Source organism: Parus major, chromosome 5 (genome assembly GCF_001522545.3).
Source record: "Parus major isolate Abel chromosome 5, Parus_major1.1, whole genome shotgun sequence".
In the NCBI taxonomy this organism is placed as follows: domain Eukaryota; kingdom Metazoa; phylum Chordata; class Aves; order Passeriformes; family Paridae; genus Parus; species Parus major.
The window spans coordinates 12388981-12401576 of record NC_031774.1 but is presented as its reverse complement, the minus strand read 5'-3'; the positions used below and the strand labels follow the sequence as shown (position 1 = coordinate 12401576).

General features: G+C 36.2%; 1 protein-coding gene across 18 annotated transcripts in view; it reads left to right on the top strand.

Annotated features, from left to right (window-relative positions):
• Positions 1 to 12596, top strand: part of SOX6 (SRY-box transcription factor 6) — a 368642-nt gene that overhangs the window by 330777 nt on the left and 25269 nt on the right. For all 18 annotated transcript variants that reach the window (XM_015629858.2, XM_015629859.2, XM_033515151.1 and 15 more), the window contains one exon: positions 4204 to 4312. In XM_015629858.2, coding sequence (XP_015485344.1) covers positions 4204 to 4312 — 109 coding nt within the window. The remainder of the gene's footprint in view (positions 1 to 4203; positions 4313 to 12596) is intronic.

Sequence of the window (12596 nt, the reverse complement as noted above, 5' to 3'; positions counted from 1 at the left end):
GTGTCCCAGTTTGCATTATGGCCTTTATTGCTTCTGTTTGATGGAGTGATCAGTAAAAATTTAATGACACTATAAAATAATAAAAATGTCATTAATTTACCACGGATCCTGGATGCAGTGGTTGTAAAGTTACATTAATAAACAGAATATTTTTACAACAAAAAGCATTGTTACATAGGAACGTATAAATAACACACATAAATTTAAGAGCAATTTTACTGTTAGCACACACATTATTATGGAATAGCCAATAAGTGTATAAAACATAGTATATAAAATTTTATGAAAATATAGTGTGCACATCAAAAATTCAGCTTTTATCTAAGTGCAGAGAAAAGCCATTATTGTGTGCTTACTGTTTCATTGCTGTTCTTTCACAAGATCACAATTTTATATTTGTTTCTAGTCATTTGAAGTTTGCAGCCTTTTCCAAGGCAGGGGCTAAGGCTTCCTTTTGCTTTACTCGGTGCTTCACTGAATCATTCTTTTTACCTTCCACACGTGAAGAAAAAATTAATACTTTCTGGCAGAACGTGACGGAAAAGTTGCTAATTTAATGCAAAGCTAAAAATAATGCCAAAGGGGTTGAAAGGCTTGCTTGGCGACACTGGAAATAAGGGATAACTATCTAGCAGTCTATCTGTCATCACTGGGGCTGCTCCATCACTGACTGTGATAATATGTGAATATGATGGATGCCACAGCCTTGTGGCTCATAACATTTAACATTCATCAGCTCTCACTAACGGGGGCTTTATAATTTAAATATCTTTATTTAATATGCAACATCTACCTCATACATCATAATTTCAAAGCACTTAGAGAACCAACATTCCTGCAAGACAGTTGAGCAGACTTTAATTTTTTCAATAACTTTTACGTTTTCTGCATGTTTGTGACTGACAACGCATAAATAAGTGCCTAATCATATTACAGAATGGAAAATTAAGGTTTGGCTGTAAGAAGGTTCTTTTTTCCTCTTCTCTTTTCTCATTTTGAAGAAAGGATTATTTTTGCTATGTGTTCAAAGTATAAAGAAGTACAAAGGATCTGATTTGTGTTGGGAAGTGCTTTCAGTTTCCTAATGCAAACTCCAACTGTCTGTGTTGATCTTGTCATGAGAAAGGGTTGTCAGTGTCTTCCTAAAACTTTTTTTTCTGCAATATAAATGGAAAATACAGTACAAGCGCCATAGCCATTAGAAAAATAAGGAAAAAAAATGTTCGAAATAGGGGTCAGAAGTGCTTTTCACAGGGGAGGAAACACCTGCACTGTCCATAGCAGTGCACTTTATTACAAGCTCACCAAAGTTTTCTGCTAATAGAGGTTAGGCAGGCAGCAATTGATCCAGTAGTTGATTCACATGTGTGCAGATGTAATGTATGTGCAGATAACATATTTGTTCACGCAGCTATGTATACCAATTTATTTTTAATGAAGGCATGTCTTTTTTTTTTTTTTTTAATCTAGGAATACAAAGTAGAGAATCAATCTTCATCTCAGTCATACTAGGGGAAATGCGTACTTTTAAAAGATTTTTGGTCTATTTTCTCTAGGATGAGTTTAAGATGGGAGCAAAGACATATCCCACTAAAAAGGATTTGAGCTTAGTGAGATGAGTTTATTCTCTTACAATAAATGTCATGTGAATTTGTTGTCTTTCATGGAATTGTAAAGGCTTCTTCTAGATTAAAGCATTTTTAGTACTGGGGAAGATTTTCCTATTTTTTAAAGTTCTCTGAATCTCTGTAAAACCAATGCAAATATTGACCATTCTTTTCTATCATTATGATGACAATTTTTAGTAAAAAAAGCAAGCAAAGGAATGACTTCAAAAAGCATTTCAAAGACTTAAGTATATCTAGCTTTGTTAAACCATCTCATGAGTTAGGAGGGGGTTATAAAGTAACTATAAATACAGCTCCTTTTTTTTGACAAGAGCAGATATTTTTATGGCATAAGTGCTTTCATTTTAGTGTTTCTGAACCTTATCATGCAATTTTTTCTTCTCGCATTTCACGTCAAAATATTGATATTCTTGTAGAAACTTTTTCTATTTTTTTTATTTTTTTATTTTTGGTAACAGAATATTTTCTGGTAAAATCAAAGAGAATGAATGACTAGAAAGATATTCCAAATGTGCATATTGATATGCAGCTAGGTCTGTTGATTTTTATAGTGGAGAGGCATTCCTCCTTTTTTTTGAAACACACTTAAAGGCTATTCTTCCAAGACTACTGAAGGTGCAGTATTAACATCCTTAAGAAAAACCTTTAGTGAAAATATTTTGGAAGAGAAAATAAATGTGCCAAAAGCTGTTTTCTTAGGACTGATCTTTGTTTTTATCTCAACTGCAAATCAGCCCTTTGCAATGGAACACAGTATGCTTGATAAACTTATTTTTCATTCTCTCTACCCGTAAGACAGATCCCATCCTGATGATTCAAGTGTATTGTTACAATGCAGAACATTTTTCAGTAAAACATTGGGCCTCTAGTATTGTACTGCCTTTCTGCAGGCAAATTTTATTTGTAACTCTTTCTTTACTCTTGAGTTCCTTTGTGTGTGTAAGCTCCTTCATCAACCATGGATTTTACAGTAGAAAACAAGTGATGTAATTAAGCAAATATAAAATGCAGAGTTACTTGTCTGACAAGCAGGAGATTCTGAGGAAACTTTAGAAATGCATTTAGTACCTGAAATGCCTCAGCTGCATGTTGTGGCAAATCCAGTGTCAGATTGAGCTTTCTTTTCCTGTGCAAATTAAACAGAGAATAATTTAAAAAAATCCATGGCTGAAGGAACTGAAAGCATGAGGAATCGAAACAATTTCTCACTCTTCCTGATGAGGTTTCTTGACTGAAACACAATGACAATAGAAAAATAATAATATTGGAAAACAGAAGTAGTTGGAGCTGGAGCAAATGAGGAGTCAAGACCATGTTTTGTCCTGAAGTACATTTCCAAGTTTCTACCATCTTTTAGGAGAGAAATCTCACAATGTTTTCTCCTCATGTCTAGTATGCACAGCGCCAAACTAGGTCATTGAACAATAGACTGAACAGCAGTCAGCACTCTACTTCTGCATAATGCATTAAGTATAACATGGAGAAAATGTTTGGAGAGCTGAAAGCTGGTATTTCGCATCTGTAAATTCAAGCTGACATGACATTTAATATTGTTTCATAGTAATGAACAACAAGGTTTCATTCATTCACAAGTACAACATAATGCCAAGTTTAATCTGAAGAGGTAAAAACAAGGCAAGAGGGAAAACATGCTGTGTTCCTTCAAATGAGAACGCTAAATTAATGATAACCATTGAACACTTTGCTACTGATACACAGCACTACGGAGACCACTATTGAGAGAGACAATATTACACTGCCTTTATAGTGCCCCTGTCCAGGAGCTGAGTGAGAACCTGCGTTAACATATGAAAGACTTTTCAGTTTCCACTTTCTGGTTCCAGGTTTCTTATGGAAGTCTCCAGCTCTCAAAAGCTTTCTGTTTTTCTGAGAATGGGCATTCTTTTTCTTTTTTTTTTTTTTAATTTTTTCCTTTTTTTGTCTTCTTAAATTCCCTTTTCACTGAGGTAAAACTTAAATTTCTAGACAAAATAATATTGGTGCTGTCCTCCATTATTCCTATTTGAAATATTTGTCTTTGGAAATCTCTGCATAAAATTCAGACTTGTGTTTTTGCAGAGGTATGAATGCAAACTTAAATCTCAGAGTGGGGAAAAAGTGGTTTTTTTCATTAAAATACCAGTGCATTTCAATACAAACTCTTCTTTCAGCTTCTGAATTTTCATGTTTCCCAAATGTTGATTGTCTTTTTCAGTTTAAGTTGGAAAATAAGTGGAAAGGCAAAGTGAGCAGCATTGATCAGCCTGTGTGCTGCCAAGAGTGTTTTGTATTTGCATGTACAATCGTTTATGCATTATGGCACTGCAGATCAAAATAATCTCAAAGTTTCTGTATATGTTTCACATTTAAAACTGATTTTCATAAATGCAAACATTCAGAATCTGTAAAAAAAAAAAAGAAAAAAAATGTCCCTGAGCTAAAATTCTAATTAGATGCATTCATTATTTGTTCAGATTTAAAAAATATGGCATGTATCAGTGCATACCCATATGCACTGACATATAATGAGAACTATCCTATATGGAGCATTAAGAGTCCTTCTGTTGTTTTCCAGGAAAGAACAAGGTTTGAAAATTTAGGCCCACAGTTAGCAGGGAAACCCAATGAAGATGGAAAAATTGGCCCTGGTGTCATCGATCTTACAAGGCCAGAAGATGCAGAAGGTAAGTTGCAATTTTGACCATGGGTTATTGAACACTGCATCACAGGATGATATGGCTGAAATACTGCCAGTGTCATAAGTACTGTCTATGCTACATTCCAGGGTAACACTTGATTGATTTCTGTCTGAATTTGTGAGATTTCAGTAAGTCCATATCAAAGTGTGGAGACATGAAAAGGGCTGTGTAGCCCTTTTGGCCTCTGCAACACAACTGTCTTTTCCCCAAGCAGCTGCCAAATAAGTGTTTACATTTTATATTCTTAATACAATTTTAGGAGATATTGAGAAAATTATCTCAGGAAGGATATACATTCCTCATTTTTTGTAGTGTTTAGCAGCTTTGAGGAAGGTTAGAGCATTTTCAGAAATCTGCCCATCGTGCATCACCTATTCAAGACTTAGGAAGCAGAATTCTATTCATAGGCAGCTATCAAATGATAATGGAAAAATACTTCATATTTTCTGTATGAAAAGGTCTTTTTCATTATATAAGCCTTCAGTGCATTCATTTTAGCAAGAGTTTATATACATATACATATATATATATATATATGTTTTCATGCCTCAGGTGGAAGTCAGTGTTTATCAGGACTGAGTTGAGTGTCTAGCACAATTACCATGCATGCTCTGAAAGTGGATGTCACTGGGATCCTCTCTATCCTACGGTACATTAGGGGAGCACATGTACACATATAGGAGCCCTACCTGTCAGAAGATTAAGTACTATTCAGATACTATTCAGATTATGCAGGATTTTTTCCTCTCAATTTACTTCTGTTTGAGAATAATTTTGCCCTTTTTAAGCTGGGGAAATTCTAGTTATAGCTTAAGAAGGTGAAAACACCTCTGAATTTTTCCATTAACATCCAAACATCTGACAGATCCCAAGTCCGTTTTTTTTCTTGGATCAAAAGAATAGGAGCAGTAAACTTTAGGGAGCTATTATTTATAAGCTTCATTTATTCATCCTTAATACAATTTGACTGGCCACTGTTGTATCATCTATAAACAGAAAAATAACAAACAGAATGTAGGTAAAAAAATAATTTCCAGACAGATGTTTTGCAATGATTCTTTATTTTCTAGAAAAAAGAATCAGGAGATACATGGACTTTCCAAAACACTTTTTGACCAATCAGTTATTTATATAGAGTGTTTTATAAGTAATGGTTTTTCTTTTGTCAGTTTGGGTGAAAAGTTGTGAGGGGCTACTTACAGATGCACAGTGACTGGTTTAGATGACATCAGGCCTCTGACCCCATTGTTGGTTTAGCTAATTTCCTTCAATTCATCCATTCTCTTCCTAGTGTCCTTAATTTAGTATCTTGATACCCCTCGTGGCACTGACAGCCCCCCCCTGTTACTGGATAGTGCAGAGAGAAGCTTTGCCATATGTAACCCAAGCTACAGTGATGTGTGCCAGTTTAAGGACAGTGTGCATGTCTTTCTAGAGGTACTGGGGCACTTTGAGGCATGGTGTCTTTCCACATTAGAAATTTGAGTTCATGAATGGATTCAGATTTCCAGAATTTGTTTAGCAGCCAAGAGATATCTCTGGAAAAGAGATTCTGGGTGCATAGCACTGCTGATCTGAAAAAAAACATTGGCAGGAGTTCTAAACTGAGCTGCTTATTTGTCCTTCTTGTTGTAGACAAGGTGAATTTAGATGTTAGCTGGATGAAAGAAAAAGACATTCAAAATATAACCTAAGTTTTGCCCCTTATATTTGGCAAGCAGGCTAAGAGATGGCACTTCTAGCCTAACATAATTTACAGTGGAAGTGCACTGCAACAGTGCTGCTGAAATATCATTAGTTAAACTGTGGTCTCTGATATACTGTACCATGTTACAGACTCTGCCCAGCTTCTAATTATTGTGAAACTATTAAAGCTCTTTCTGGGTTTGTCAATGTTTTTTATGAGTGTTCCTATTATTTTATGTTTCCAAACTTCAGCTCTGGGTTACTCTGAAACTTGACAGCTTACTCTTTAGAATCATAGAATCATTTAGTTTGGAAAAGACCCTTGGGATCATCAAGCCTGATGCAGCACTGCCAAGTCCATGATGAATCCATATCCCAGAGTGCTGAATCTTCTAAATACCTTCAGGGGTGGTGACTCAGCTGCTTCCCTGGGCAGCATGTCCCAATGCTTGTCAACATTTTCAGTAAGAAAGGTTTCCTTCATATCAAATCTAAACCGCCCCTGGCAAATTTGAGGACATTTCCTCTTGTCCTATTGCCTCTTCCTTGCGAAAAAATACTGACCCCCACTTCTCTGTAGCCTCCTTTCATGTTGTTATAGAATGATAAGGTCCTCCCCGAGCCTCCTTTTCTCCAGGCTAAACATCCTCATCTCCATCAGCCTCTCATCATCAGACTTGAGCTCCAGACCTTTCACCAGCTTTGTTTCTCTTCTTTCACTTCCTATAAGAATGCCTTGTTGCATTTCATTGTGTTGCCACAGTCACAATCTCGGCTGAATGTCAAAGGTTCCTAATAGGCATAGTCATGTTCTTCAAAGACTGCATGTGTTTCACACCTTCCTTTCTGTATTGTCATTTTTACTTTAAATCTTTTCTTCCTTCTTTTTTCTTTTTTTTTTCTTTTTTTTTTTTTTTTTTTTTTTTTTTTTTTTTTTTTTTTTTAGATACTATTGGAAGCCAGGCTGCTATAGAAATCGTTAGCTAATATTTCTGTGGTTTATGTGTGCTGGTACACATATAAAACAGGAATAAAGATTCCTGAAGTTAACATATTGATGGCCGACTTTTGATGCCCTATCTTTTCTTGTCAGAGATACATCCAGATCTCTGAGGCCTGTGCAGTTGTGACGCAGTGAGTGGATGGCTGTTAGATCTGCCAGGTGGTTTTACTATTACCACCAGAATTCAAGGACTTCAGAGTTATGAAATTCACTACATTTAGAGAAGATATTAACAATTTTCAGAGTGTTCTTTTAAAAGGGTAATGGGGGCAGGTGTAGGGGTGGGGTAGTGGTGTAGCAGATATTTTCCTAAGCTAAGGATTCCAAATTTAGTCCCACTGCTGGCCATAAACTGGGGAAAATGCAGTTTGGGTTTTATTCTAATCCCTCCAGTGGTCTAGAGCAAAGGCGCTCTGGAAGTGCAGTTTCACTCCCTGTCGACCTGCACATATGCATTTCCATAGGAAACTAAAGTGAGCAGAGACGTAGTGCATGTCTGTCCATCCCAACAGGCATTTGAGATAGACCAGCTCTAGGAAGTTCTCCCGATTCCCATAGTTTTGAAACAACACTTAAGGTTCATGTAATTTGTTAGAAGACATACCAGCAGACTTCTGTTTTATGGAATGCCTTTATATCTAGCAATGATTTCTCTCTACCCCTTTCATAATTTCTATAACATATGGCTGTGATCTGAGTCTGACATGATCAGAGTCTTGTTTTCCTGCAATTTTAGAAGTGCTTGTGATACTAGCTCATTGACCAGAAGCTGAAACTACAGGTTTTTGGGTTTTTTTTCGAGTCATGAATTGTAAGTATTGTAATTCTGTAAACTTAGAAATTAGACAAATATGAAATAGTATAGAATGGGGTTTTTTTAGCTTATTGTCCCTACCCAATGTGTGAAAATCTTTTCAAGATTAATTAAAGGTAAGATTAATTAATGGTTGCTAGTTGTACTTTCAGAGATACAAAGTTGTCTTCAAAGTTTGTGTTGCTCATAATGAGCTAACAGTCATCTGAATGGAGGTCTGAAAATCCTTAGCAAGAGCTTTATATTGAATATGACATAAACCAATACTTCTATTACTTCTTTAGCCACCAGGACTGAGCTATCTGCATTAAAAATCGTCCTCATAATGTATTTAAAACACTGCCACTTACCGTGACACCATTGATGAATAAGCCACAGCTGTTATCCACTTGTGTCATTACCTGAAATCCCAGTTGCCATGTTAAAATATATGATACATCTGTAGTTAGCAAAATTCAAAAACTTGATTTGAAAGCCTCATAAGCATTTGGTGACTGGTATCCAAAATTATAAACAACAGCCGATTAGAGAACTAAACAAGGATTTTTCTTTCCCCAGAAACATGAAAATTAATATTTTAAAGGACATAATTATTCCTGTAGGTGGCTTCATAATTTTGAACATTTGGGGTTGTCAGTACTGAAATATAGTTAACACAGGGATGGATGCACCAAGACAGCTTTGAACATAGGTATAGTTAAATCCTCTCTTGAGCATGACTGACATACATCAGCTGACCAGAGTGTGTAGAGTGTAGTCAGGAGTCATAAGTAAGCCTGTAAGATCAGAAACCTATGTAATTGTTTAGTATTCAGCATACTAAATACCAAAGTATCTGGTTCTCAGTTATTGAGAATATTGGATTATGTGAATAAGTTTTTGGTTCAGGCTCTAGAAAAAGGCTTTCCTTTCACAGATGCTCACTTTTGGGTGATTGTGCTGCTTCTTTTGAATTGTAAAATGTGCTCAGTGCTTATGGATCCTTCTGATTTTGTGGATGTGGTCAAATTCTTTGGAAATTTGTAGGAAGTGTTTTAAGATTTTATTTTATAGTAGATAGAAATCTGCAGGGTAGACCTAACCCTCTTGTTGACAATTACTGATTTTACCTTAGCTCAGGTTGCATTGTGGTTTCCTTCAGTGGTCATATTTAGGGATTCAAATTCCATCAAAACCTGACCTTCATTCCTACCAAAGAATTGGATCTATTAAAATGTAATTTTCTTGATTGGATCCTAGGTTCAGAGAAAAAAATATCTGAATGTTATTGTTTTGCCACTATCTCACAGTGGGATTTTGTAAAAGAAAAAAACCTTATCTGTATCTGGTTTTCCTTAGTGAAAATAAGATGCATTGCAAAGCTGAATTAATTTTTAGAAAGCAAATAGAAATAGATGAAAATGCCGTATTAGTATTTAACATTTAGTTCCATGTTCATTCATGTTGATATTTTAGAATCAGGGGCTTGTGAATTAAATATTTGGCCTTGCAGTTTGCCACTTGGGAAAACATACAAAAAGAGTTCTGGGTCCTGTTTTGATGTTTGCATTCACATTTTTCACACTGTAGTTTTCTTGATTCTGTAAACCTTTTGTTTAGCACTTGCTGCTTCTTTCTTTGATACTATTCTACCAGTGTGTGCTAATCATGAACCTGAAAGGTAGGTACATGTCTGCTACTTAGGATAGAAACAGTTAAGTAATATGGTGGGATCTGTCTATCCATTTTGCTTGTATCTGTATATTTATTTGTCATTGTATTACACTAATGAGATTTTTCAAAGTATCCCAGAGGATAACTTCTGCTATGAAACCTAGCTGTAAAGTCAGTCCTCAGCATGCGCTTGGCACCAGCCCATCCCCTTAAATTAATTTATTTAGTGTCGGAGTCCTTAGTGCCTGTGTCCTTCCTTGCAATGCTTGCTGTCTCCTCAGCTTGTAAATTCCTTGGTTTAAAGATTGTGGTTTTCTGTATATCAAATCATGGTTTGAGATTACACAGATTTAAGCTTTATCTGTGTGTTCCTGGTGTCTTTGAACCATGCTCCAAGAAAACTAAACTTCCAAGCTAGTTGCAAGCTAGATAACCATTGGTAATCGACTGGTTCCAGTATAGTAAGGCCTAGCTTAATGTTAACTCTAGTTCAGTTTTTGGTCTGAGCCTGATTTTGGGCCAGGTTTTTCGACCTGATTTTTTAATCCAGACTTGGAGGAGAACAAGCTGACCTCATATTTAAGAAGAAAACATTCCAATTCATCAGTAAGCTTAAGAACCCAGTTCTGCAGCGTTTCAGATGATAGATTTGTTGTCCAACATAAAAATTCAGTGAATAGCCCAAGATTCCCTGCAGTTAATAGTCAACAGTCTTTTTATGTGCAGGAAATTAGGTCTTCTGATTCTAATTTGACTTGAGCTAGCCATGTTGCAAGGAATGTTGTTGCAAAACAGGAGATTCTACCTGCCCAAAAGCAAGGGAAATTAAATGGTAGAGAAAGAAATGGTGTTAGACATCATCCATTATTTAACCAGTTGCCAGAGCATGGTAAAAAAAGAGTAGCTGTAATTGCATGAGCAGCAGTGAATGTGAAACATGTGAAGGAGAGGAATGATTTAAGTGAGGAAAGACAGGGAGGAAAGAACATGGGAGAAACATGAGAAAACCAAGATAGAAGGGGAGCACAAGGCTGATCTCTGAGGCTGAGGAAAAACTACCACCAAGTTCTGTCCATCTGTCAAAGTGTCATTTTCTCCCTCCATGGCAAGAGAGCAGACATCATGACCAGTGCTTGGGTTTTGCACACCTACTAGGCGTATTATTAAAGGAGCACCTCTTCCATGTGCTCAAAGCCTCAACATCCTCATACACGCCTAGTAGCAAATAATTGCTTATACAAAAAGGTGAGGGTTTCTTCTCTACTTCAAAAAAAGTTGGCTTTGAGCAGCTGAAGAGGCAGGTGAAAGGGAACCATACACTTGCAGGCAGATCAACCTTGGCAGGCTGCCAACATGATCCAAACCTGTGAGGAGACTTGTTTAACACCCTCCTGTGCAGAGGTGTAAACAGCAGGTAACACAGGCAGGGTAAAGCATCACCTACTTTTCTGACAGTGCTTCATAAATACCAGAGGAAAAAATTCCTCTCCAGGCCAGAATTTGTCACACATAAATATTTGTAATAGTTGCTATGGCAGTTGAGAGGAGAAAGATGAAAATCAGAAAACAGTGAAAGCTGTCTGAAAACAAAGAAATGTATCCAGAGAGTAAGCTCAAGTACTGGAAATTTTATTGCCCTGAATTCTTGTTATAGACCTTTGATTGCAAAAACACCACCCCAAAACAAAAAAACAAAAAACCAAAACCCAAAACTACCCAAATTAATAATTGTATCTTCATATTTAATGATAAAATAACTTATTATATTAATAAGTCCAGATGCTAAAATATAACCTTCACTAATTGTAGTTGCCATTTTTAACATCAACGAATCTGATTGTGTCTGATACATGAGTGATATCCTTAAATTTTCCAGAATAACTCGTAACAGGTAGGAATCTGGGATGAAGTGCTTAGGCATGGTATTTCAGTTGCGTTGGATGAGATTTAGTGCTTCAGCCCTGGAGTAACTCAACACCTGCAGATGGGATAGGAATAAGACATCTTTAAGAACCACCCCATCACTTTTCTGATGGCAACCACTTCAAGCATCTCATTGTTGCCAACATCTCCATAACATTTTAGAGGAGGAACTGAAAAATCCATGCTGGGAATGTGTGGACTGATCTTTCCATAACATTGAAACTTATTCCTGTCAAGACAGTAGTATTTAACATATAGTGCGCTTCTCATTTTCAGAATAACAAATCTGGATATCCTCCACAACTGTTAACTTTGGATTTTTTACTGTCTTAGATATTTTTTTCCTACTGCTAAATATGAGGCTTTCTTTTGTGACATTACCAAGCTACTGTAATTGGTTCTTACAGAATAGTATCTTTATTTTAAAAAATTACACTTAGGATTTTTGATTTTGTACAATTGGCCACTTTTACAATGACCTGAGTTTTATATAGGGTTGCCTATTAGCACAGTTATAACTGAGAGCTTTTCATTATTTCAATTATATAGTAAAACATTATTTTCAGGAATTTAGGAAGTGGCTGTAAAAAGCAACTGCAGGCTGCAGTTTTACACAGAAAATCTTTGCCCATGAGAAAATTATTGTCACAAATGCTGAAAGTATCAGTTAGTATACATAGCTATTTTTTAGGAGGACTGACTGCAAAATTAAATATAGTAATTCAGGGGTTTAAAACATTTTTTCACACTCATGTACAGCCACCAGGTGTAAAGCACTCCATGGTCCTGATTCTCTGGAGGTTTCTTGCTAGTGCTCCAATATGACAAAAGAAGCTTGAAGCTCCATAAAATAGTGTAAAATTTCCAGGCACAACTGAATTTTCAATTGATGGAGAAAGCCACCATTATATCACACTGAGTGAAGGAGGGAGGAATCCTGCCCTTCTTTGTTAAATCCTTGAGCACAGGGAGTGGAGCAGAAATATGAATACACTAAGGGAAAAACATCATATATCCTGGCTAAGCATGAGCAATTGGTGCAGATTCAAACAAGCCCTCTTTGTACAACTGTCTATTTTTATAAGTCTAAAATACAAACCATTTTCTCCTTCAGGAGCCTCAGTATCTCAGAAATAGAAAAGTGTTTAGGATCATTTGCTTTTCTTCCATGTAGATATGCAGTGTCCAAG